Below are 26,718 nucleotides of genomic sequence, written 5' to 3' on the forward strand. Positions count from 1 at the left end.
TCAAGATTAAAGATTATGGAAATGTGACAACCAAAGGCAAAGCATAAAATTAGACTGTGAACACGGGTGGTGGTGGCAGATGGGTAGGGGACACTTGTAAGAACCTTAAGTGAAAAACAGAACAAATTTAAATATAGAACCACGGAGTACATAACATGAAGTAATATGTTATCTAGCACTGTATAATAGATAATACAATAAACTACTATTAGCAGTCTTTGGATAGATATCTAATATTTAATAAATAACATCTGGTATACAATCTAAAATTATCTAATATGTTATGTGAAACCATATACTAGCTCTTCCTAACCTCCTCTTACCAAGACAGCCCCTGGTACGTGGGCTTCCTTGCTGCAGAAAGCTATAATCAGCTGTCTCGGTTACAGGTATGTTTCTGGTGGTATTCAGCTGATGGTTATCAACAAAACAAACAGGAAAAATGTAAACACTTGGCAAACGTGGGTAAAGAGTAAATAAGAATTTCTTAGGCTACTTTTGCAACTTTTCTATAGGTTTCAAATGATATGAAAATAAAAAGTTTTATAATTTTAGGAAACAGTCGTAGGAAAAATGATAACAATAATGAGATTAATGAGTATGATATAACATGATAATTCACTAGTTTAGTCTCTTTGTCAGTATTTGGAAATTTCCATGGTTAAACACATAAGGGGGAAATATTAAGAAAAAAATTATAAAAATTTTTAAATGTTCATAAATAAACCTATAAATATACAAAAAGAAAGAAACACATTACAAGCTTAACAGTTGCTATCTTTACATCATGGATTCGTGGGTAATAAAAAACATTTTGTTCTTTTTTTTTTTTTTTTTTTTGAGACGGAGTCTCGCACTGTCGCCCAGGCTGGAGTGCAATGGCGGATCTCGGTGCACTGCAACCTCCACCGCCCATATTCAAACGATTCTCCTGCCTCAGCCTCCTGAGTAGCTGGGATTACAGGTGCCCACCACCAAGCCCAGCTAATTTTTGTAATTTTTTTTAGTAAAGACGGGGTTTCACCATGTTGGCCAGGCTGGTCTCGAACCCCTGACCTCGTGATCCGCCCGCCTAGGCCTCCCAAAGCGCTGGGATTACAGGCATGAGCCACCGCGCCAGACCCATTTTGTTCTTAATAAAGAAAAACAGAATGCTCTACAATGACATGGTTCTATAAGAGTACAAAATATTTGTAATGATTGAAACAAAATAGTTGACAACATTTTTAGAAACTCAGAAAATTTCAAGCCCCTAAGTCTTGCTTTCCCCACCTAAGTCCAACTAGTTCCTCTGCCTCAATGACAACGTATCCCAAGAGAAGATCAAATCAGGCTCTGACCCAGACTGCTTAGGTTCCAACCCCAGCTCCACCTCTCACTAGTCGGGTGCCTATGCGCTCTGTGTCTCACTTTCGTTTTTAAAATAGAAAAAAGCAATACTTCTCCACAGAGCCACGGTGTGGCGTAAATTTATTTGTATAATGCCCTTAGAATGAAGTTACTAATTAAGACTTAATTATTATCGACCCCCATGCCCGAGAACACAACCTATACATTCTCGGTTGGGGTGCGCATCTCGGTCAAAGAGCTAAGGACCACTCACGTAGAGCTTTGCCCTCAGAAGCCAAGAAGTCCCTCCCTGCAGCTCTTTTGGAAAGGTCGGGTTGGGGAAGGAGAAAGCTGTGAAACACCCTGACCGCGTCGCCGTCCCCCATAAAAGTTAAATGCTCCTTTCCCTTCATGAAAGTGGACGCAACCCTCGCTCTCCTAAAAAGAGGTCAGAAGGCTTCCAGGATCATCCAGCGTCCTGCAGGGATCATGGAGAAGGACCGAGGTCCCTGCAGCTGGAGCTCTGACCCCACCCGGGGACCTGACAGGCTTCGTGGGAAATTAACAAGAGACCACCAGTCACCAAGTGACAGGGACTGCTTTAAGGCTCTCATTTGTGTTACCTCTTCCAGTTCCCAAAACGATTCCATTAGGATGGTCCTAAAGTCCCCATTTTAAAGAACAGTAACGGGAAACCCAAGGAGATTAACACCCCAACGTTATATCGCGAAGAAGTGGCCACGCGCGTGGGGTGCAGGGGGCGGAGTGGGCGAGCTCAGAGCCCCAGAAACCCTGAAACCAGGTGAGACGCCACCCAACAAAGTACCAATGCCCCCGGGACGCGAGGACAGACCCAAGCCCAAGAAGGTGCCACGGACAAGAACGCAAACAGCGGCCCTTGCCCCTCCAAACCTCTACTCTCCGACGAGGCCCCTTTTCCCCTAATTCGATCACCAGTTCTTTGAGGATCCAATGCGTAGGTCCAGGAAATTCAGAAGGGTCCGCAACGCGCGGAACTGCCCCAAACTATCGCGGAAAAACTGCAGCAACCTCAGCCCCGAGCGGAAGTGTCCGCGACTCCACCGTGTTTGGACTCCACTTCCCAGAATTCCCCAGGACCCCCCCCAGCCGGAGCCAAAGTGACCGCGACTCCACTGAGCGTCTGGACTACACTTCCCAGAATTCCCTGGGATCCACCTGCCGGAGTTAAACCGACCGCGATTCCACTGAGCGTCTGGATTGTACTCCTGCAGCATCACCCTCAAGGGGAAGCGTTGACGACTACTGGGAAGCCCTTGACCACTCTTCCCATGGGGAACGAATCTCGTATTTCCTGTTGGGAAATGTGGACTTCTACCCTGAGAGTCGTCCTTCCCTCTCCTTGGGTGCCCAAGAGAAAATATCATATAGAAAGGAATTCCTAAAGTCTAAACGCCTCTAGTGAGGGCAGGAGTGTTACTGGCAAGGGAACAAGCGAGATGATACACTCTTCAAATAAGTTTTGCCAGTGGTAAGAAATGGCATGTAGTTTTAATTTATATCTCTTGTAAAAATGGCATATTCTTGCATATTTTCAGGTGTCATTATTACATTTTTTGTAAATTGTCCAGATGTTTTGCCCACTTTCTTATTGAGTTTTTGGTTTTATCCCTCACTTTTCAAGCACTGTTTTTATATTCATGATATTAACATTTTATCTCGCAAATATTTTCTCAACAAAAACGTTTGTTTTTTTCTTTATTTTATCTATGCAAAACATTTTAATGTATTTTATTATTTAAAACATCTCTATTGAGGTGTAATGCACAAAACGTGAAATTCACCATTTTAGGATATATGTAGTACAAATAAAAAGTTAGGAAACATTTTCATCACCCCAAAGACCCCATACCCACTAAGCAGTCACTGTCTAACACTAATCTCTGTCCTATTGAATTACCTATTGTGGACATTTCATATAAATGGAATTATACACTATGAAACCTTTTGTTTCTGAGACACCTTTCACTTAGCATACTGCTTTTTTTTTTTTTTTTTTTTTTTCAGACGAAGTCTCACTTTGTGGCCAGGCTGGACTGCAGTGGCACGATCTTAGCTCACTGCAACCTCCGCCTCCCAGGTTCAAGCGACTCTCCCGCCTCAGCCTCCTGAGTAGCTGGGACTACAGGCGCGTGCCACCACGCCCAGCTAATTTTTCTGTATTTTTAATACAGACGGGATTTCACCGTGTTAGTCAGGATGGTCTCGATCTCTTGACCTCGTGATCCTCCCGCCTCGGCCTCCCAAAGTGCTGGGATTACAGGCGTGAGCCACCGCGCCCGGCCAGCATACTGCTTTTACAGTTCATCCACATCACAGCATATACCAGTACTTCATAATATTTTATGTTTATGCTACGATTTGTTTTTTGTTGTTGTTTGCTTTGTCTTGTTTTGTTTTGAGATGGGGTTTCCCTCTTGATGCCCAGGCTGGAGTGCAATGGCACGATCTCAGCTCACTGCAACCTCCGCCTCCCGGGTTAAAACGATTCTCCTGTCTCAGCCTCCCAAGTAGCTGGGATTACAGCCATGCGCCACCACACCCGGCTAATTTTTTTGTATTTAGTAGAGACAGGGTTTCACCAGGTTAGTCAGGCTGGTCTCGAACTCCTTACCTCAGGTGATCCGCCCACCTCAGCCTCCCAAAGTGCTGAGATTACAGGCGTGCGCCACGATTTGTTTATCCATTCATTGATTGCGGGACATTTGGGTTCTTTCCACCTTTTGGCTGTAGTCAATAGTGCTGCTACAAACAGTGGTGTAGGAGTATTCGTTTCATCACCTACTTTCAATTCTTTTGGGTATATACCTAGATATGAAATTTAGTAATTCATATGGTAATTCTATGTTGGGAACCACGAAACAATTTTCCACAGCAACTGCACCATTTTTACATTCCCACCTTCAGCGTGTGAGGGTAGTAATTTCTCCACATCCTCTCCAATACTTATTTTGTATATGTGTATGTATAAAATATATATGTATATGTATATGTGTGTGTGTATAAATTGAAAACGGGGTCTCCCTGTGTTGTGCAGGCAGAATTGCAGTGGCTATTCACAGGCAACATCTCACTACTGATCAGCATGGGAGTTTTGACCTGCTGTGTTTCCACCCTGGGCCAGTTTACCTCTCCTCAGGCAACCTGGTAGTCCTCTGCTCCTGGGAGATCACCATGTTGATGTCCACTTAGTGTGGACACCCAGTGGGCATAGCTCACTACACCTCAAAACTCCTGGGCTCAAGCGATCCTCCTGCTTCAGCCTCCCAAGTAGCTGGGACTGCAGGTGCCTGCCACCACATCGGCTATTTTCTATTTTTAAAGATGATAGCTAACATAGCTGTTGTAAAATGGTATCTCATTATTGGTTTGATTTGCATTTTCCTAATGACTAATAGTTGAGCATCTTTTCACATGATTGTTGGTAGCTTGCATATCTGAAATTTCTATTTGTATCTTTGCCCATTAAAAAATTGGGTGGTTTCTCCTCTTGTTATTGAGTTGTAAGAGTTCTTTCTTTCTTTCTTTCTTTTCTTTCTCTTTCTTTCTTTTCTTTCTTTCTTTTCTTTCTTTCTTTCCTTTCTTTCTTTCTCTCTTTCTTTCTCTTTCTTTCTTTTCTTTCTTTCTTTTTTTCTTTCTAAGAAACAGAGTCTCTCTTTGTTGCCCAGGCTGGAGTGCAATGGTGCTTCATGCCCCACTGCAGCCTTGACCTCCCAGGCTCAAGCAATCCTTCTGCCTCAGCCTCCCGAGTAGCTGGGACCACAGGCATGGGTCACTATGCTTGGCTACCTTTGTTTTTTTTTTTTTTTTTTTTGTAGAGAATGATTTTCGCCATGTTGCCCAGGCAAGCCTCAAACTCTTGGGCTCAAGCGATCCACCCATCTCAGCCTTCCAACGTGCTGGGATTATAGGTGAGAGCCACTTCACCTGGTCTAAGAGTTCTTTATATATTCTGATACTAGAAGCCATGCTGTATGGTGTTTTCATGCTCTTGACAATGTCTCTGTATGCATAGCATTTTTTTGCTCTAGTCAAATTTATGTGGGGTTTTTTTAGCTTGTGCATATGGTGTCTTATCTAAGAATACATTCCAAATAAAAAGTCTTGAAGATTAACCTTTATGTTTTATTCTAAGGGTTGTATAGCTTAAGCTCTTATATTTAGGTCATTGATCATTTTGAGTTAATTTTTAAGTATAGTGTGAAGTGCGGATCTAACTTCATTATGTTACATATGTATATATATTTGCCCAGCATTATTTGCTGAAGAGACTATGCTTTCTCCATTAAGCAATCTTGGATCCTTCTTGAAAATCAAGTGACTTTAGATGTATGGGTTTCTTTATGGACTCTCAATTCCATTCCATTACTATAGCTAGGTAGTAAGTTTCAAAATGGGGAAGTGGGAGCCATCCATCATGTTCCTTTAAAAAAAAATTTTGTCTATTTGCATCCATTGCAATTACATATGAATTTATGAATTGATTTCTGCAAAAAAAAAAAAAAAGGCTGTTTGGATTTTGACAGTGATTGCAGTAAAACTGTAGATTGGTTTGGGTAGTATTGTCATCATAAAAACATCAAGTCTTCCAATCCATGAATGCCTAGACAATAAGTGAATTCAGCATGATCATAGGATACATGATCAGCATAACAAAATTAATTTATATATATTATACTAGCAATGAACACATGGAAATCAAAGTTCATACCTAGAAGGAAGTTTGACAAAAGATGTACAAGGGTTGTAAGATGAAAATTACAACACACTGATGAAGAAAATCCAACAATATTAAATGAATGGAGAGACATTGTATGTTTGAGGATTGTGGGACTCAATATAGCAAAAATGTTCATTCTCCCCAAATTGATACACAGGGTTAAAATAATTACTATCAAAATTCCAGCAAGATATTTTGTAGATATAAAATTATTCTAAAATTTATATGGAAAGGCAAAGGAATTAGAATATAAGTATGGTTAGGGTTGTCTTCACAGTTGAAAATCTTTCATTTAACCAGAGACATTATTGGGGAGATACTCTGTAAAAAGCTGGTCTCGAACTCCTAGATTCAGGTGATCCTTCTGCCTCAGCCTCCCAAAGTGCTGGAATTACAGGTGTGAGCCACCATGCCTGGCCACTTACACGAGACTTACAAAAGTGAGGCACTAAATTATTAAAGTAAAAATCAATAAATTTCCTTGAAAAATGCCCTGTATAAATGTGATTATTGTATTTTCAGCTTCAGTTTGATTTCACATCACCATCAAAATCAAGGAGCACATAAAAGAAAGCAAGCTCGCTTACTTTTACTTTTATTTTTATTTTTATTTTTTGAGACGGAGTCTCGCTCTGTCGCTCAGGCTGGAGTGCAATGGCGCGATCTCGGCTCACTGCAACCTCCACCTCCCTGGTTCAAGCAATTCCCTTGCCTCAGCCTCCTGAGTAGCTGGGATTACAGGCGCATGCCACCACCACATTGAGCTAATTTTTTTGTATTTTTAATAGAGACGGGGTTTCACCATGTTGGCCAGACTAGTCTCAAACTCCTGACCTCAGGCAATCCGCCCACCTCAGCCTCCCAAAGTGCTGGGATTACAGGCATGAGCCACCGCGCCTGGCCAAAAGCAAGGTTATTATACTCACTTTGGCACTGGAGAAGACCTCTCATAACCAGCAGACAATTTGCTCAGAAAACCTATGTGTAATGAATGTGGACAAGGATTCAGTGATGGCTCTAGACTTGAAATTCATCACTAACTAGATTTAGGAGAAGCCCCAATATCTTTAATAAAATATATTGGGCTTTAACAATAGCTGAGTTTTTCCCATTCATGAGTTTTCATCCGTAAGCCCATCACCTTGTCAGGGTTGGAAACTTCAGAAATGTAATGCACCTTCAGATGGATTAAAGTCTTTACGTTTATTAAGGGGTCCATGACAATGCTACATCTTTTACAGGTAATGAGTATGGTTAGGGTTGTCTTCACATTTGAAATCCTTTCATTTAACCAGAGACATTACAGGGGAGACACTCTATAAAAAGTATGTGCTTTAAATATTCCTGCTTATGTTATGTTCATCTTTATGCCAATATTTTTATGCTGTCCAATTCATCAGATTTTCTTTGTTGTTTAGTGATTTTCCCCCAAAAAAATACTAGCCCTCCCAAGTTTGTGGAAACAGTGTACTAATTTGTTGATAGAAACTAAAGAAGATCAGTCAGGGGTGGTGGTCCATGCCTGTAGTTCCAGCTTCTCAGGGGGTTGAAGCAAGAGGATCACTTAGGCTCAGGAGTTCGAGGCTATAGGGTACTGTAACTGCATCTGTGAATAAGCAATCCAGCCTGGGCAACACCGAGAGACCCCATCTCAAAAACAAAACAAAACAGAATGCTGGGCGCATGGCTCAGGCCTGTAATCCCAGCACTTTGGGAGGCTGAGGAAGGAGAATCGCTTGAGCCCAAGAGTTTGAGACCAATTTGGGCAACATAGTGTGACCCCATCTCTACAACAAAAATTTAGCCAGGCGTGTTGTTGCATGCCTATAGTCCCAGCTTTTGAGGGGCTGAGACAGAAGGATTTCTTGAGCCTGGGAGGTCAAGGCTGCAGGGAGCCATGATCATTCCACTGCATGCCAGTCTGGGTGACACAGCAAGACTGTCTTAAAAGAAAAAAAAAAAAGCCAATTCTTGCCTAATAATGGTCAGAGTTTATAGTGGTACAACCAGTTTGAAATACTTTTCGGAAGCATCTACTAAAATTAACATATTCATACCTTATAACTCTTTGCTGTCACATATATGACATTATTAAGGTTTCTCTACAGAACAGACACTGAATTTGAAGATGTGAGCCCTGACTGAAGCATGTACCACAATCTCCACACTTCCACGGTTCTTCTCCAGTGTAGCTCCTCTTACGCATATCAACATTCAAGTGATCCAGCAATCCCACTACTAGCTGTATATCCGAAGGAAAGGAAATCAGTGTGTTGAACTCCTATGTGCACTCCTATATTTATTATAGTACTATTTGCAATAGCTAACATATGGAACCAATCTAAGTGTTCATCAACAGAAAATGGTAAAGAAAATGTGGCACACATACACAAAGGTACACTATTTAACCATAAAAAATAATAAAATTCTGTCATTTATGGCAAGATAAAGATAAGCTTTGGAGAACATGATGTTGAGTGATGTAAATTCAGGCCCAGAAAGATAAATACCACATGTTCTCACACATATGTGGAAGCTAAAAAGTTGACATCACAGAAGCAGCATAGCATTGGCTGGGCACGGTGGCTCATGCCTGTAATCCCAGCACTTTGGGAGGCCAAGGCAGGTGGACCATTTGAGGTTGGGAGTTCAAGGCTAGCCTGGCCAATGTGGTGAAACCCCATCTCTACTAAAAATACAAAAATTTTTAGGCATGGTGGGCATGGTGGCTCATGCCTGTAATCCCAGCACTTTGAGAGGGTGAGGTGGGCGGATCACCTGAAGTCAGGAGTTCAAGTCCAGGTTGGCCAATATGGCAAAAACCCATCTCTTCTAAAAATACAACAATCAGTCAGGTGTGGTGGCGGTCGCCTGTAGTCCCAGCTACTCGGGAGGCTGAGGCAGGGAGAATCGTTTGAACCCAGGAGGCAGAGGTTGCAGTGAGCCGAGATCAGGCCATTGCACTCCAGACTGGGTGACAGAGCGATACTCCGTCTCAAAAAAAAAAAAAGTACAAAAATTAGCCAGGTGTGGTGGCGCATGCCTGTAATCCCTGCTACTCAGGAGGTTTAGTCAGGAGAATCGCTTGAACCCAGGAGGTGGAGGATGCAGTGAGTCAGGATCATGCCATTACACTCAAGCCTGGAAGACTCTGTTCTCAAAAAAAAAAAAAAAAAAAAAAAGCAGAAGCAGCGTGGCATAGCAATTACTAGAAGAGAAAAGTAGGAGGGAGGGTAGATGATGAAATATTGGTTAACAGATACGAAAGTACAATAAGATGAAAGGAACAAGTTCTAGTGTTCCACAGCACTAAAGGTGACTATAATTAATAATAACTTATTTTCAAATAACTAGAACAGCAGTTTTTGAAGGTTCAAAACACAAAGAAATGATAAACGATCAACACAAATAAATGATAAAGGAGGTGACGGATATGCTAATAACACTGATTTGATCATTATACATTGTATATATGTATTGAAATATGCTGTAACCCATAAATACGGACAATAATTATGTATCATTTAAAAATAATGATAAAATCATATCTAGATTCAAGCGCCTCTTGTAGCGCTTCCCACAGTCCTCACATTTGGGTGTTTTTTCTCCACTGTGGTCTCTTTGTTGGTCTTGAAGGCATGAACTGTACTCACTGCTCTTCCCACAATCCTCACACTGGAATAGTTTTTCTCTGCTGTGGAGTCTTTGATGGGTTAGATGAGTTGAGGCCCATCTGAATCCCTTTCCACACTCCTCACATTTGTAAGGCTTTTCTCCAGTGTGAATTCTTTGATGGAAACGAAGTTTTGAATTCTCAGTAAACCTCTTCCCACACTCTTCACATTTGAATGGTTTTTCTCCAGTATGGAGTCTCTTATGTCTCAAAATACCTGAGGCCCACCTGAAGCTCTTTCCACATTCCTTACAATTATAAGGTCTCTCTCCCGTGTGGACCCTCTGATGCAAGTCAAGATTAAACTTACTAATGTAGCCCTTCCCACACTTCTGACATTTATACAGTTCTTCTTCTCTGTAGGCTCTCTGATGTGAATGGCCCTGTGAATTCATATAAAATCTCTTCCCACATCCGTCGCACTTGAATGTTGTTTCTCCATTGTGGACCCGCTGATGTCTTGAAAGACATGAGGACCACCTGAAGCCCTTCCCACATACGTTACAATTATATGGTTTGTCTCCTGTATGGTCCATCTGATGCTTACAAAGATCTTGCCTACAAGTGAAGCTCCTTCCACATTCTTCACATTTGTATAGTTTCTCTCCTGTGTGGTCCATGCAATGACTATTAAGTGCTGGTCTCTGACCAAAGCTATTACTACAGGTATCACATCTAAATGATTTCTCTCGCATGTGGACCATGGAATGCCTATTAAGATTTGATCTACTATGGAAGCTCTTACCACATATATAACATTTGAATGGCTTCTCCCCAGTATGGATTCTTTGATGTTCCCGAAGCTGGGAATTGTGAATGAAGGCCTTCCCACATTCCTCACAAATATGAGGTTTTTCTCCTGTGTGTAATTTGCAATGAACATACATTCCTGATCTACGGCTGAAACTTTTCCCACACTGCTCACATTTGAATGGTTTCTCTCCAGTGTGGATTCTCTGATGAGTTTGCAGTTGTGAGTTCTGACTAAATTCCTTACTACACACGTCACACTTATAGAGTTTCTCTCCCATGTGAACTTTCTGATGAATACAAAGAGCTGAGCTATAACAGAATCTCTTCCTGTACTCATTACATGTATGGGATATCTTTCCTGAGTGTAACTGTTGATGAAGATCAAGGACGGAGACATCACTGAAGAATTTTTTACACTTCCCATCCTCAGAAGGTGTCTCTCCTATGTGAATTATAGATAGTCCTGCATCAACCTGGGAGGGGACATCACCTTGTGTGGAGAACTGAGAGCTACTTATGGAGTCTTGAGGTCTAGTTAACTCACTTGCAGTTTGTTCCCAGATTTGCTGGCAAGACCACTCTTCATGTGGTCCTGTTGCTGGAACAGACTCCAACTCAGTTTGGATCTTGCCTCCTATAAGGACACAGAATTAAGAGATGTGGGTAAGTGAAACCTTTGTTCAGTGTTTTCAGGATTTCACTTAGGACATGGCCTGAAACTTTACTGAATACAAGGAAGGTACAGTTTGTGTTTTCCAAGTGCACCACGGTCTCTTGTTGTCACGAAACCAATTTTGAACCACATAATGTCTCATACGTGGTAGAAATGAAAGACTTAATTTAAAAATTAATATAATACAGTTAACGTGTTACTATTTCTACCAATTTCCTAGTTAGTCTAAAATCTTGCATGGTATATTATACAACTACTAAATTATATATATGATGAATCAGAAGGAACGTTAAGGGTAGGAAGACGTCAAGATGCCTGACTAAAGACACCCAGAGCTTGCCTCCTCCACAAAGAGCCAAAATAATGAGTAGTGCTCACTTCAGCAGCACATATGGTAAAACTGGAATGATCAGCCCCTGTGCAAGGCCAATATGCAAATTCATGAAGTGTTCTGTATATTTTATTAATAAAAAATTTAAAAAGCAAATAGATAACCATACATCAAATAGCATCTAAGAGGGATCACTGGAATTGAGCAGAGAAGTGGCAGGAAACACCCGAAGCACAAAAGAAGAGCGAAGGGAGGTAGCCCTTCTGGCCGTGATCACCTGAAAGCCCGGAAAGCCTCCTCAGTGCTGGGAAAGGGTAAGTGAGAGAGTCCTAGTGGTTTACATTTCTGCTGTGGACTCCAGCAATCAGCCATGAGAGAGGCCCTTGACCCCTGTGGGCCCTGAGACTAGCATAGGGGGCTACCTGGAGTCCATGCGATGGCACTCAGAGAGGGTGCTCACGATGGGACCCTCACACTTCCCGAGACTCAAGCAGCTATGGCACAGCACTATTTTGAGAGCTGCACCCCCACCAGACTGCATCTTGCCCTGGTGCCCAACAGCCTTTGCTTCTCCAAATCCCTGGAGCCCCATCGACATGCCCCCACATCCACCTGGAGGGTTGCAATAGTGCAGTGACTGTTAGACCCAGCAGTATGGCAGAGTTCCCAGCAATCTAGGCCACATAGTGTCCCATATTCTGGGGAGTGGGCCATGCAGCACACCAGGGAGGCTGCCCCCAGTACAGTACAAAGGGACCCAAAGTGTGTGCTCTCACCAGAGCTTGAAAGCTGCCTGTCTGGGGCTGCTGCCTCTAACGGCAATGCTACCTCACCCCCAGCAGCAGGGCCACTGTACACTTATATGTGTTCTCATTCTGAGGAAAGGTTCTCTGCACACTCTGCCACTGCCACCCAAGCACACCTCCTAAAGGCATGGGGAGTCCCTTGCACTGCCCACCACAACCTGTGCCCATGCACAGGACAAGCCCACTTCACTTGGTACCGCCCATCTCAGTGCCAGAGCATGACACAGAGGGACCTGGGGATTGCTCTACCCTGTGTTGCCTCAGGCACATGTGTGCACAAACAGGAGACCTGACAAAGACCCAGCTTGTGTGCTGCCAGTGCTGGAGCATGCCATCTGGGGACCTAGGGATCATGCCGCCTCTTCCACCACAGCCTACATCTGCCTGCACCACTGAAAGGCCTGAGGACAGGCTCACCTGGCCTGGCGTCATTCCTCCACTACCTAAGCATACCACTTGGGGCTGCTGAGATCACCCTGCCATGTTGGTTGCCCCAGGCATGAGCATGTACCATGGAGGGAGCTTTACAACAGACCCAGAACCTTGCCACAGGTGCCCAAGCATGCTGTCCAGAGGCCTAAGGATTTCCCTGCCCTGATCACCACCACTGGCATCTGTGTACTCCTCCTAGTGACCTGAGGACAGGTCCTACAAACCTGCTGCCACCATCACTGCTAACACTCACCTGCACACACCATGTGGGGGCCTCAGGACTGGCCCACCCAGCCTATCACCACTACCTCTAACACCAGTACACATAGCCTTGAAACCTGAGGGTTATCCCGCCACCACTATCGGGTACTGTGCTCAGTACCTGGGTGACAGGATCATTTGCAATGCAAACCTCAGCATCACACAATATACCCAGGTAACAAACCTGCACATGTACCCCCCGAATCTTAAAATAAAAATTGAACAGCTAAAAGTCCTCCTCTAAAGACATTCTATCCCAGTGGGTAGAGATAACAGCTAAATAGAAATATATAAGACATAGTATAACACAACACCAGAAGGGTAAAGATAGGATGGTATTCTATTCTGTTTATATATATATATATATAATTTCTTTATTTATTTTTTGAGACAGAGTCTCACTCTGTCACCCAGGCTAGAGTGTAGTGGCACAATCCCAGCTCACTACAACCTCTGCCTCCTGGGTTCAAGTGATTCTTGTGCCTCGGCCACCCGAATAGCTGGGATTACAGGACTGTGCTATCACACCCAACTAATTTTTGTATTTTTATAGAGTCAGGGTTTTGCCATGCTGGCCAGGCTGGTCTCAAACTCCTGGCCTCATGCTATCTGCCTGCCTCAGCCTCCCAAAGTGCTGGGATTACGGGCGTGAGCCACCACGCCCGGCTGGTATTTTAAATAGAGTGGTCAGAGAAGGCCTTTCTCATGATATTAAAACTGAACAGCCGGGCACAGTGGCTCACGCTTGTAATCCCAGCACTTTGGGAGGCCGAGGCGGGCGGATCACGAGGTCAGGAGATTGAGACCACAGTGAAACCCCGTCTCTACTAAAAATACAAAAAAATTAGCCAGGCGTGGTGGCGGGCACCTGTAGTCCCAGCTACTCAGAGAGGCTGAGGCAGGAGAATGGCATGAACCCGGGAGGCGGAGCTTGCAGTGAGCCGAGATTGCGCCACTGCACTCCAGCCTGGGCGACAGAGCGAGACTCTGTCTCAAAAAAAAAAAAAAAAACTGAACAGAGACCAAAATAAAGGAAGGGTCAGAAGGTTTTGAGGTGAAAGAGTATTCCAATCAGAAAGAAGAGCATGTATAAACTCTAAGACAGAAGATTCTGTAGTAGACAGAACAATGGTCCTTGAAAGATGTCCACATCTAATTCCCAGGACCTATGAACCTGGTATGTTATACAGCAAGAGATATTAAGGCTGCAGATGCAATTAAGGTCACTAGTCAGCTAAAGAGAGAGTAGGAAGGTCATTCTAGATTATGCAGGAGTGACCAATCCAATCGCAAGGGACCCAAAAGGTGGAAAACAGAGGCTTAAGAAGGGTGGCAGCATGACTATGGAAGAATGGTTAGAGATGCAATGTAGCTGCTTTTGAAGATGGAGGAAGGGAGACAAGAGCCAAGGAGTGTGGACAGTGCCTAGGGATTGGCAAACTAAAGTGAAGGCTTCTCCACAAGAACATCTAGACAGGAACAAAGCCCTAGGGACACCCTGATTTTTGTCTGGTGAGATGTGTCAGACTTCAGGTCTGAAGAACAGAAAGATAATTGTTTGCTGTTTAATCTGCTAAGTGTATGGTCACTGGGTGACAGCAACAGGCAATACAGTGTCCTTGGCAGGATGGAGAAACAGCAGGGAGTACAACATGGCTGGAAAATGGAGATGTAGTCAGAGAGGCAGTGGGGGATGAAGAGCAGATCAAGGGTCTCTAAAAGGCACTTAAAGCAGTTGTAACATTAATACAAATAAGAAGCCATAAAGGCTTTTAAGCTGAGGAATGGCAATCCAACTTACATTCCCTAAGGATCACTTTGGCTGCTATGAGGAAAACAGATGTCAGGGTGGGAAGAGGGGTTGGGGGAGCAGGACAACCAGCAGGAAGGAGGTAAGAATCCAGGAAACAGGTTTGGCCATTTACGCCAGGGCAATGGAGTTGGGCAATGGACAATAGTAAAACAGATGGAAGGGTCGCATACAAGGATGCATGGTTGCTTGGTTCTTACCTGAATTCCCTTCTCTTTGGGTTGCTGTCTCCATGATCCAAAACTTTTCTTCTCTTCGGAAGTGAAAAGTATCTCGGTGGGAAGGTTGATGCCCTGTGAACAAAGTCACATGCTTAATCCCAGTACATGTTAGGTAAAATTTACTAGAAATTTAGGTTCTCACTGCACACTCGAACTTGAACGCTGATATGGTTTGGCGGTGTCCCCAAATCTCATCTTGAATGGTAGTTCCCATAATCCCCACATGTCCTAAGAGGGACCTGGTGGGAGGTAATTAAATCATGGGGGCAGTTTCCTCCAGGCTGTTCTCGTAATAGTGGATGAGTCCTCATGAGATCTGATGGTTTTATTTTATTTTTATTTTTTTTTGAGACGGAGTCTCGCTCTATCACCCAGGCTGGAGTGCAGCGGCGCGATCTCGGCTCACTGCAAGCTCCACCTCCCGGGTTCACGCCATTTTCCTGCCTCAGCCTCCCGAGTGGCTGGGACTACAGGCGCCTGCCACCACGCCGGGCTAATTTTTTGTATTTTTAGTAGAGACGGGGTTTCACCGTGTTAGCCAGGATGGTCTTGATCTCCTGACCTCGGGATCCACCTGCCTTGGCCTCCCAAAGCGCTGGGATTACAGGTGTGAGCCACCGCGCCCGGCCCTATCTGATGGTTTTGTTTGTTTGTTTGTTTGTTTTTGAGACGGAGTCTCGCTCTGTCGCCCAGGCTGGAGTGCAGTGGCGCAATCTCAGCTCACTGCAAGCTCCGCCTCCCGGGTTCATGCCATTCTCCTGCCTCAGCCTCTCCCAGTAGCTGGGACTACAGGCGCCCGCCACCATGCCCAGCTAATTTTTTGTATTTTTAGTAGAGACGGGGTTTCACCGTGGTCTCGATCTCCTGACCTCGTGATCCGCCCGCCTCGGCCTCCCAAAGTGCTGGGATTACAAGCGTGAGCCACCGCGCCTGGCCTTCTGATGGTTTTATAAGGCGCCTTTCCCCCTTTGCTCGGCACTTCTTCCTGCTGCACTGTGAAAAAGGTGCCTTTCTTCCCATTGGCTTTCCACCGTGACTGTAAGTTTCCTGAGGCCTTCCTAGCCATGCAGAACTGTGAGTAAATGAAACGTCTTTTCTTTATAAATTACCCAGTCTTGGGTATTACTTCATAGCAGCATAAGAACAAACTAACACAAACACCCTAGGATACAAAGCCATTCCTGGGGCCTGATGTTCCATTACAGAGAGTGCCGGTGCTCACCCACTGATAGCAGGTTTCTGAAGTTCTCCAGCATGACATCTCGGTACAGCTTCCTCTGGGAAAGGTCTAGCAGCCGCAGCTCCTCCTCGGTGAAGACCACAGCCACATCCTTGAAGGTCACTGCCTCCTACAACATCAAATGTATGCAATCTCAATCTCATGACCAGTGATTCCTGGGAGAAGGGTGGCAATGAGCAGGCAAAGGGGATGGGTGAGAAGTTGCTGTGGATCTTGAGAGATGTAGGTCAACTTACAGATTTCCCCATTCAGTCTGTATCCTTGCAATGACACACACTGATTTTCCAGAGCTCCACCAGAAGTGCAATGATGGAAAAAGTCCTATAGGTTTACTTTGTGCACTTATTAAGTCTCCTTGTGAGTAACCCTCTAGGACTCTAAATGCAGCATCCTGGGCTGCACATATGTGAACCTTGCCAGTTGCTCCAGCAACATTTAGCAATTCAGTCTCAACTTTGTTTGATAATGCCCAGGGTTCTCGTACTTGAACCCTGGATGGAATCTTTCTTTCTTTCTGTCTGTCTGTCTTTCTTTCTTTTCTTTTTTTTTTTTTTGAGACAGAGTCTCACTCTGTCGCCCAGGCTGGAGTGCAGTGGCGCCATTTCAGCTCACTGCAACCTCCGCCTCCTGTATTCAAGCAATTCTCCTGCCTCAGCCTCCTGAATAGCTGGGATTACAGGCACCTGCCACAATACCCGGTTAATTTTTGTATTTTTAGTAGAGACAAGGTTTCACCATGTTGGCCAGGCTGGTCACAAACTCCCGACCTCAGGCGATTCGCCCGCCTTGGCCTCCCAAAGCGCTGGGATTACAGGCATGAGCAACCACACCCAGCCCATTTTTTTTTTTTAATATCTACCAAACTAACAAGTTTACAGTGACCTGTGTGGGACAGCTATGGAGTGGGTCCTCTGTATTCAAGACACAAACTACATATATTAATTGCAGCATTGAATGTCATAATCTGGAGCCAGTGTGCCTATGATCACACTGAGTGTGTGTGCTCACTCACAAGGCTCAATCCCAAGGCTCTGTGCTTTTGCCTTCCCATCTACGTGACCTTGGATAAGTTTGCCTACATGCATTCGTTTCCTTTCTGTATAAACACTGTCGCATCAGTTTTTTCCAGGAATAAACAAGAGAACATAAATGGGGAAAGTCTGTGGCACAGACTAGGTATTTAATTAACATTAGTTAATTTTATTACTTTTTTTTCTTTTTTTTGAGACAGAGTTTCGCTCTTGTTGCACAGGCTGGAGTGCAATGGTGCAAACTCAGCTCACGGCAACCTCCGCCTCCCCGGTTCAAGCAATTCTCCTGCCCCAGCCTGCTGAGTAGCTGGGATTACAGGCATGCTCCACCATGCCCAGCTAGTTTTGTATTTTTAGTAGAGATGGGGTTTCTCTTTTTTTGTTGTTGTTTTTTGTTTTATTTTTGAGATGGAGTCTTGCTCTGTCCCCAGGCTGGAGTGCAGTGGCATGATCTGGGCTCACTACCAGCTCCGCCTCCCAGGTTCACACCATTCTCCTGCCTCAGCCTCCCGAGTAGCTGGGACTACAGGTGCCCACCACCACGCCTGGCTAATTTTTTGTATTTTTAGTAGAGACGGGGTTTCACCATGTTAGCCAGGATGGTCTCGATCTCCTGACCTCATGATCCGCCTGCCTCAGCGTCCCAAAGTGCTGGGATTACAGGCATGAGCCACAGCGCCCAGCCGAGATGGGGTTTCTCCATGTTGTCAGTCTGGTCTCGAACTCCCGACCTCAGGTGATCTGCCCACCTCGGCCCCAAAATGTGCTGGGAATATAGGCGTGAGCCACCGCACCCGGCTGGTAATGTCCTTTATTCGTATTTCTTTGGATTTTTTATTATAACTTTCATTATAGTTATCTATTTCATTTCATGTCTGCAAACTATTACAGGGAACTGATGATCTATCTTTATTGTAAATAATGAATATTTAATTTTATGTAGTTTTCATTAATACCAATCCTGCAGAGAAAATCGTGTTATGTGGACCTTACTCTCCCGACTGATCACTGAAAATAATTTTGGCCAGGGATGGCAGCTCATGCCTGTAATCCCAGCACTTTTGGAGGCCGAGACAAGCAAATCATTTGAGCTCTGGAGTTCGAGACCAGCCTTGGCAACATAGCAAAACTCTGTCTCTACAAAATATACAAAAATTAGCCGGGCATGGTGGCATGTGACTATAATCCCAGACACTTGGGAGGCTGAGACAGAAGAATCATATGAACCCAGGAGGCGGAGGTTGCAGTGAGCCAAGATTGCACCACTGCACTCCAGCCTGGGCAACAGAGCAAGACTCTGTTTCAGAAAAGAAATAAAATAAAATAATTAATTTAATTTAATTTAATAATTTCACACCAGGTGCAGTGATTCACACCTGTAATCCCAGTGCTTTAAGAGGCTAAAGTGGGGGCATTGCTTGAATTCAAGAGTTCAAGACCAGCCTAGGCAACACAGCAAGACACAATCTTCATAAATTTTAAAAACTAGCCAGGCATGGTGGTGCGTGCCTGTAGGCCCAGCTACTTGGGAGGCTGGGACAGGAAGATCTGGACCCCAGGGGTTCAAGGCTGCAGTGGGCTACACTTACATCACTGTACTCTATCCTGGGCAACAGAGCAAAACTCTGTCTCTAAAGAATAAGAATAAACTAAAATAAAATAATTTCAAGTGAAAATTAAAGTGTCAAAAAATAAGAATGTTGAAAATTGTGATCATATATGTCAGATCTCAATTTTTTATCAAACTCCAAAATCTTTCAAGGGGATACATTACCCTGGTTTTTCTTAAAATAGCCAAAGGCAGATTATCAAATTTCCTGTGATTTTGATAATCTCATTAGAGAGAATTCGCCTTATTAATCCCATGTATTCGACTATAAATAATACTATCAACTTTTCAAATATGTTTTGGCCATTTCTATTTCTAAACTAAAATTTACCAATTAACATATTAATGTCCTTTATTCATATTCCTTTGAAATTTTTTTCTCCATTCTGTACATAAGATTCTTATTTTGGAGTGTGTCTTTTTTAGATATCAAAGTGGTAAATATTTTCACCTTAGACTGTTATATTTCCTGGTAACACTCTGTAAGCCATCTTTGCCATTAGGAATTTGAAGATTTTCTATAATGAGTATAGCAATCACTGTCCTTTGGTGCCTGGAATACTAGGTGCACCTGAGGAGGTGGCACAACAGGAAGAGAAGAGGTCCCCCAAGGAGGGGTCAGGGGTGAGCTATGTCACCAGTGGTTGTCATCACTCAAGAGGACACTCCAGACACCCATACCAGAAGGCACAGGTCCTTCAATGGAGAATCCTCTTTCTTCTTCTCTCTCTCTTTCAATTTAGCAAAATAGCTAACATGCCGACCCTGGGTTTCCTCTCTGAACCTCAGCAGGTTTCTCATATTTCACATATTTAAGAGGAAGATGAGGCTGAGAATTGCATCATTCAACTGTTCTGAGGAACAAACAAAGGAACAGAACACAGTGACTAGAGAATCTTCTGATATCATGCACATTTGAAACTAAAGTTACCTATCATTTTGGTCAAACTCCTTAATACGTAAAGGAATAAGAAAAGACCAGTAAATAAAATATACACAATGCATGACTTAAGCATGGGGAAAACAAAAGCTAGCTCTTCCTATGTGAAAATCTCCAGAAATTCTTGTGTGAAGCCACAGTTACAGCCTGCTGTGCTGTGCCACATATGGATATTTTATCAACAAAACAGCCAACATGGCACATGTCAAAAGTACCCTTTCAAAACTGAGCTCCTAGTGCCTGTGAGTATAAAGTAGTTGAAACATCGGTGGGTGCGGTGGCTCACACCTGTAATCCTAGCACTTTGGGAGGCTGAGGCAGGCAGATCACTTGAGGCCAGGAGTTCGAGATCAGCCTGGCCAACATGGTGAAACCCCGTCTCTACTAAAAATACAAATATTAGCCAAGTGCGATGGTGGGCGCCTATAATCCTAGCTACTCGAGAGGCTGAGGCAGGAGAATCGCTTGAACCCGGGAGGCAGAGGTTGCAGTGAGCCGAGATTGTGCCACCACACTCCAGTCTGGGCGACAGAGCAAGACTCTGTCTCGAGGAAAAAAAAAAAAAAAAGGAGCATCAATTCAATGGGAACATGATGCAACCATAAATAATGAACATTACATAATATTAAACAAAAAGAACACAATTTAAATTAGATAAGTATCAACACAAATACAGTTCTAAATATACATGAGGAATAGCATGAGAAAATAAAAATGCCTAGTTAGTGAGAAAAGATGTAGTGAAACAGAAGAATTGTTCCTTCCCACTAAATTTCTACTGGTAACATAAATAATGGTAAAAGTAAACAAAATCAAATCCAAACGCAAATTCAACACAAAAGAAACAAGGAAGCACCTGGCACACAACAGGTGCACAAATAACTGTTGTTCTCCTTGAGTCTTCCCAAGACTGAGAAAAACACGTGACAATCTTAAGTAGCAAAACAGAATTTGAACAGCAAAAGAGACCAGACTTACTCACCCTGAACATGGTCATTTTTCCTCCTCCTTTGGGGAATTTGCAGAGTTCTCAGTTATGCAGTTCAAGAGAAGACAGAATTGTGCCTGGAACGTGCCATGGAAGGCAAAAAAAAAGAGACATGAAGGGGTGGTCAGGGATGCCACCCAACAATACGAACATGTGTTGTGAATTAGCACTTGAATGTTCACAGCGGCATTATTCATAATAACCCAAAATTGCAAACAACCAAAATGCCTTCCTATGGGTAAATGGACAAATTGTCGCCTATCCATACAATGAAATCTTACTTGGAAATTTAAAGAAATGAAATATTGACTCATGCTACAACATGCATGAACCCTGGAAACATTATGTTAAATGAAAGAAGCCAGTCACAAAAACCCGTGGACTGTATGATCGCATTTATATGAAATGTTCAGAATGTATAGTAGAGAAAGTAGATTAGTGGTTGCTTCATATTTGAGGTGAGAATGAGGTTTAACTATAAATGGGCACAACTGGGAGATGAAAATGATCTAAACTGAATCATGATCATGGTTATTCCACTTCACAAAATTCCTAAATATCATTGAGTTCCATGCCTGAAATGGGTGAAAGATATATGTGAAATACATCTTGACAGAATTGGAAAAAGTAATGTTAATCTACATGTCATTGAAATCAGTAAGACTGAATTCTGAGTCCATATCAATAGTTTATAGTTGAATGAAGGAATGAATAAATGGGGGAGAAATGGAAACTCATCTTTATGGTAGAATGTCCACTAATAACATATCTCCCCATAAGAAACTTTATTATAATTTTCAAAATTTAAAAAAAGTAACTTCACAGTGGACAAATCTGAAAGACTTTGTCTTGGCCAAGTGAACAAAACTGAGATCACCAGTGAAGGGACAAACCAACATCATTTGGACACTGTTATGTTGCAATGAAAAGGACACCTCACCACTACTATGGTATCCCTATCAACAATGCATAATCTAAACCTAAACATGAAATTTATCAGATAAGCCCCAAATGAATGTCTTCCTATAAAATAACTTGCCTATACTCTTCAAAAAACCATGCATATAAAAGACAAAGGCTGTGGAATCCTTCTGGATTAAAGAGAAGTATAGAAATGTGACAATAAAGACAATGCATAAAATTGGACTTTGAATGGGGTTACAGGTTAAAAGTGGGGCAAGGGATAGTTATAAGGACCAAAATAAAAAACTGAACAAATTTAAATATGGAAGCTGCAGATTAGATAACAATGTTATGTAATATGGTATCCAACACTATCTAATAAACAACACTATAACTATTATTAGTAGCTTTTTAACAGCTCTATCTGATATGTAATAGATAACAATATTATTTAATATAATATTTAATTATTTTTTTGAGACAGAGTCTCGTTCTGTTATCCAGACCAGAGTGCAGGGGCGCCATCTCAGCTCACTGCAGCCTCTGCCTCCCGGGTTCAAATGATTCTCATGTGTCAGCTTCCCTAATAGCTGGGATTACAGGCACACGCCACCTCAAATTTTAAAAAAGTAACTTCACAGTGGACAAATCGGCTAATTTTTGTATTTTTAGTAGAGATGGGGTTTCTCCATGTTGGCCAGGCTGGTCTTGAACTCCTGGCCTCAAGTGATCCACCTGCCTCGGCCTCCCAAAGTGCTAAGATTACAGACATGAGCCACCATGCCTAGACAGTATAATATCTAATAGTATCTAGCATGTTATGTGAAACCCTGTAACCAGCCCTTCCTAAACACCTCTTACCAAGACACTGCACAATTATCTTGAAATGTGGGCTTCTTGGCTGCAGAAAGCTACAAGCAACTGTCCCTGGCTACGGGTATGTTCATGGTGGTAGCTGGGTGATCAGCAACAACAAAGCAAACAGGAAAAATGTAAACATTTGGCAAATTTGGGTAAAGATTATATGAGAACTTCTAACACTATTTTTGCAATTTTTCTATAGGTTTCAAATGATATGAAAATAAAATGTTAAAAACTTTTTTTGTTTTTTTTTGAGACCGGGAGGCAGAGGCTGCAGTTTCGCTCTTGTGGCCCAGGCTGGAGTGTAATGGCGCAATCTTGGCTCACCACAACCTCCACCTCCCAGGTTTAAGCGATTCTCCTGCCTCAGCCTCCCAAGTAGCTGGGATTACAGGCATGCACGACCATGCCTGGCTAATTTTGTATTTTTAGTAGAAATGGGGTTTCTCCATGGTGGTCAGGCTGGTCTCAAACTCCTGACCTCAGGTGATCCGCCCACCTCGGCCTCCCAAAGTGCTGGGATTACAGGCGTGAGCCACCGCGCCCGGCCAATATTAGGAAACATTTACAAAAAAAAATGAGATAACAATGAGATAAATTAGGATGAGCATGATATAACATGGCAGTTCACCAGTTATTTCCCTCTTGGCAGTGTTTCCAAATTTCCATAGTTAAACACAAAGGGAAAACACATTTTTTAAGTTATAAAATTTTGTTTAAATATTTATAAATAAATATGCAAATATACCAAAAGAAAGACCAAAAAGAAATGCACCGGATGTGGTGGCTCATGCCTGTAATCCCAGCACTTTGGGAGGCCGAGGCGGGTGGATCATGAGGTCAGGAGATCGATACCATCCTGGCTAACACGGTGAAACCCCATCTCTACTAAAAATACAAAAAAATTAGCCGGGCTTGGTGGTGGGCGCCTGTAGTCCCGGATACTCAGGAGGCTGAGGCAGGAGAATAGCATGAACCCGGGAGGCGGAGCTAGCAGTGAGCCGAGATCGTGCCACTGCACTCCAGCCTGGGCAACACAGCGAGACTCCGTCTCAAAAAAAAAAAAAAAATGCACTCGAAGTTTAACAGTTACTATCTTTACATGCGGATTCCTGGGTAATTATAAACTTGTACTACTCGTATCTCTCCAATTTCTGAACGCTCCACAATGATACCGTTGCATAACAAGTGAAATATTTGTAATAAATGAAATAGTTCTAATGAATGAAATAGTTGATAAAGTCCCAGAACAGTCCAAGCCCATGAGCCTTGCTCTCAAGGTCCCTTCAATCAAGTCCTAGCTTGCTTTCCCCACCAGATTCCCGCTAGTTCCTCTGCCTCAATGAGAATGTATCCAAAAGATTATCAACTAAGGCTCTGACCTCTAATGCCCAGGTTTCAACCGCAGCTCCACCTCTTACTACTTAGGTGACTATTCTCAGATAACTCCTGCTCCTTTGTATCTCACTCATCTTTAAAACGGAAAAAAGTAGTACCTCTCCACAGAGCCACGGTGTGGCGAAAATGTGATTATTTGTATAAAGCCCTCGGGATAAAGTTACCAACTGAGGCTTAATTATTATCAACACCCATGCCTGAGGACACATCTACACTCTTGGTTGGGGTGAGCATCTCTGTAAAAGAAAAAAAGCCAAGGACCACTCTCGTAGAGCTTTGCCCTCAGTAGCCAAGAAGTCCCTCCCTGCAGCTCTTTTTGAGAATCAGGCTGGGGAAGGAGAAAGCTGTGAAACACCCTGACCGCGTTGCCGTCCCGCATTAAAGTTAAATGTTCCTCTCCCTTCGTGGAAGTGGAAACAACCCTCGCCTTCCTAAAAAGAGGTCAGAAGCGTCCGGGATCACCCAGCGTCCTGCAGGAATCAGAGACAAGGACGGGGGTCCCTGCAGCTGGAGCTCTGACCCCACCCGCGGACCTGACAGGCTTCGTGGGAAAATAACACTAAGAAGAGACTACCAGTCACTAAGGGAGGGACTGCTTTAAGGCTTTCATTTGTGTTACCTCTTCCAGTTCCCAAAACGATTTCATTAGGATGGTCCTAAAGTCCCCATTTTAAAGAACAGCAGTGGGAGGTACAGGGAGATTAATAACATCCCAACCCTAAACTGTGAGAAAGTAGCCTCACAGGTGGGATGGAGGGAGGAGGACTGAGCGAGCTGAGAGCCCCCAGAAACCCTCAAACCAGGCGAGACGCGTCCCGACCAAATCCCAACCCCCAGCCTCATCCCCGGGGACGCGAGGACAGCCCCAAGACCAAGAAGGCTCCGCTGACAAGAACGAAAAGAGCGGCCGTTGTCCCTCCAAACCTCCGTTTTCCAACGAGACTCCTTCTCCCCTTAGTCAACTTCCAGGTGGTTGCGAGCCAGCATCGTAAGGGGACACGTTTAGAAGGATAGACAAGACACAGGACTGACACCAAAGTACCACCGAAAGCACTGCAGCAACCTCACCCCCCGGGAGCGGAAGTGCTCCTACCAGGCCCAGCGTGTGAACTACATTTCCCAGAATTCCCCGGATACGCCGTCCTGAGCCTACTTGCTCGTCATTCAACAGATCTCCTGCGCTACACTTCCTTGAATGCCAAAGGAGACTTTCTGTAGTATCACCCTCCAGCGGGAAGCGTGGGACTCCGCGGTGCTCTTTGACTACACTTCCCGCAATACCCACGAGGAATGAATCCCATAGACCCGAGCGCCTGGTGAGGAATATGGACTGTGGCCCTGAGAGTGGTCCTTCCCTCTCCCTGCGTCCTCGAGAGAAAATATTGAATAGACAGGAATTCCTGAAGTCTACACGCCTCCCATGATGACAGGAGTGTTACTGAAAGGGAATAAAGCAAGGAGATACAGTCTTCAAGGAGTTAGCGGGGAGTGACTGTGGAGCGGTCAGGAGATGGCTGAAAGGCTGATATACTAGATGCTAACAGTATGAGGCTAAATCTGAGACCCTGAAAAATGGGCCAGGAAAAATGGTTTGGGAGAGGCATTGAGTGGGGCAACAGCCCCTACTCCAGACACTGTGGTACCACTGGTTTGGCAAGAAAAACAACCACAGTTTAAGTGTTTAAGAGGGCTGTAAGAGTTAAAGAGAAAAAAAAACACGAAAAGCGGCTCAACAGTCAAAGACAGGTTCGTTTTGGAGAATAAACCTGAGAGGGGCTTCTGGCCAATTGCTGTCAGGAGCGCTGTCTCTTACAGTCTAAGAGTATGGGCTTTAGGGTGAGAGAGCTTATCACAGGCTTAGAATGTTTCTGTGTTGGGGAGAAATCAGTTGTGGGGTTGGAATATCTCTGGTTGGAGGGGAGGTTATCTTGGGACTGACATCTCTCCAACGGAGGGGAGGTTATCTCGGGGCTGGCATGTCTCTGGTCAGGGAGGGGTTTATCTTACGGTTGGAATGTTTCTAGTTGGAGATGTCATTTGTGGTTTACGGTCTTGCTGACTTTATCCATTAGGCTGATGCCCTTTGGATTTAGGCAGTTTTTGATCAACGGGAACTTTAAAATGGCAGTGCTTGTCCAAGATGGCGATGCTCCTGCCCTGTCAAGGGCCAATATGGAGGGCCAACTGCCCTCCTGGAAAAGCTATCTTCCCACTTTTAAAGTTTTCATGTTAATATTCTTTAGACGTGGAAATGTCACATTTCAGAGAAATTAAACTGCTTAGTATTGTGAAAGGAAAATATCTTGGGCCCCCAAAATCACTAAGGAAACCTCAAGCTGGAAATCGCTTAGGGCAAACCTGCCTCCCATTCTATTCAAAGTCACTCCTCTACCTGTCCTTGCTATCAGGAGAACAGCATGGGAAAGACCCACCCCCGTGATTCAATTACCTCCTACTAGGTCCCTTTCATGATATGTGGGAATTATGGGAGCTATAATTCAAGATGAGATTTGGGTGGAGACACAGCCAAACCATATCAATATGTGTGGATTTCTTATTTTCCATTATTACTTAAAAGAAAGCTCATTTCTAACTCTTCTATGGTCATGTAACAACATAACCTAGAAATCACTTCATGTACAGTACATTCTTTTTAGCACTGCATAAACTAGAAAATCCAAAAATAAATTTCTACACCTA

The 26,718-nt window shown here is 43.6% G+C and overlaps 2 protein-coding genes across 7 annotated transcripts in view; both read right to left on the reverse strand.

Annotated features, from left to right (window-relative positions):
- The window catches only part of LOC129466044 (zinc finger protein 224), an 87,008-nt gene that overhangs the window by 13,656 nt on the left and 46,634 nt on the right, over window positions 1–26,718 (reverse strand). The gene's annotated exons all lie outside the window — the stretch shown is intronic.
- On the reverse strand, window positions 6,006–26,246 carry ZNF284 (zinc finger protein 284). Of its 6 annotated transcripts, none has more exons than XM_055248962.2 (6): window positions 24,943–25,109; window positions 22,621–22,714; window positions 20,851–20,933; window positions 16,271–16,397; window positions 15,028–15,120; window positions 6,006–11,148 (listed from the first exon to the last, which is right to left on the reverse strand). In XM_055248962.2, the coding sequence occupies exons 3-6, from the start codon at window positions 20,863–20,865 to the stop codon at window positions 9,602–9,604; spliced, it is 1,782 nt and encodes a 593-aa protein (XP_055104937.1). In that variant the 5' UTR covers window positions 20,866–20,933; window positions 22,621–22,714; window positions 24,943–25,109; the 3' UTR covers window positions 6,006–9,601. The 6 variants fall into 6 exon arrangements, with proteins under 6 accessions (XP_055104937.1, XP_063477061.1, XP_055104936.1 ...); XM_063620991.1 differs by having other exon boundaries at window positions 24,638–25,103; XM_055248961.2 differs by lacking the exon at window positions 22,621–22,714.

The sequence above is a fragment of the Symphalangus syndactylus genome, chromosome 17 (assembly GCF_028878055.3).
Source record: "Symphalangus syndactylus isolate Jambi chromosome 17, NHGRI_mSymSyn1-v2.1_pri, whole genome shotgun sequence".
In the NCBI taxonomy this organism is placed as follows: domain Eukaryota; kingdom Metazoa; phylum Chordata; class Mammalia; order Primates; family Hylobatidae; genus Symphalangus; species Symphalangus syndactylus.

Coding starts and splice junctions, on each gene's coding strand:
- ZNF284 (XM_055248966.2), bottom strand. Junction 15,121..16,270: donor CAGAAACCTGCTATCAGTGG/GTGAGCACCGGC, acceptor CTTTGTTCACAG/GGCATCAACCTTCCCACCGA. Junction 11,149..15,027: donor CCAAAGAGAAGGGAATTCAG/GTAAGAACCAAG, acceptor GTGTCCTTATAG/GAGGCAAGATCCAAACTGAG.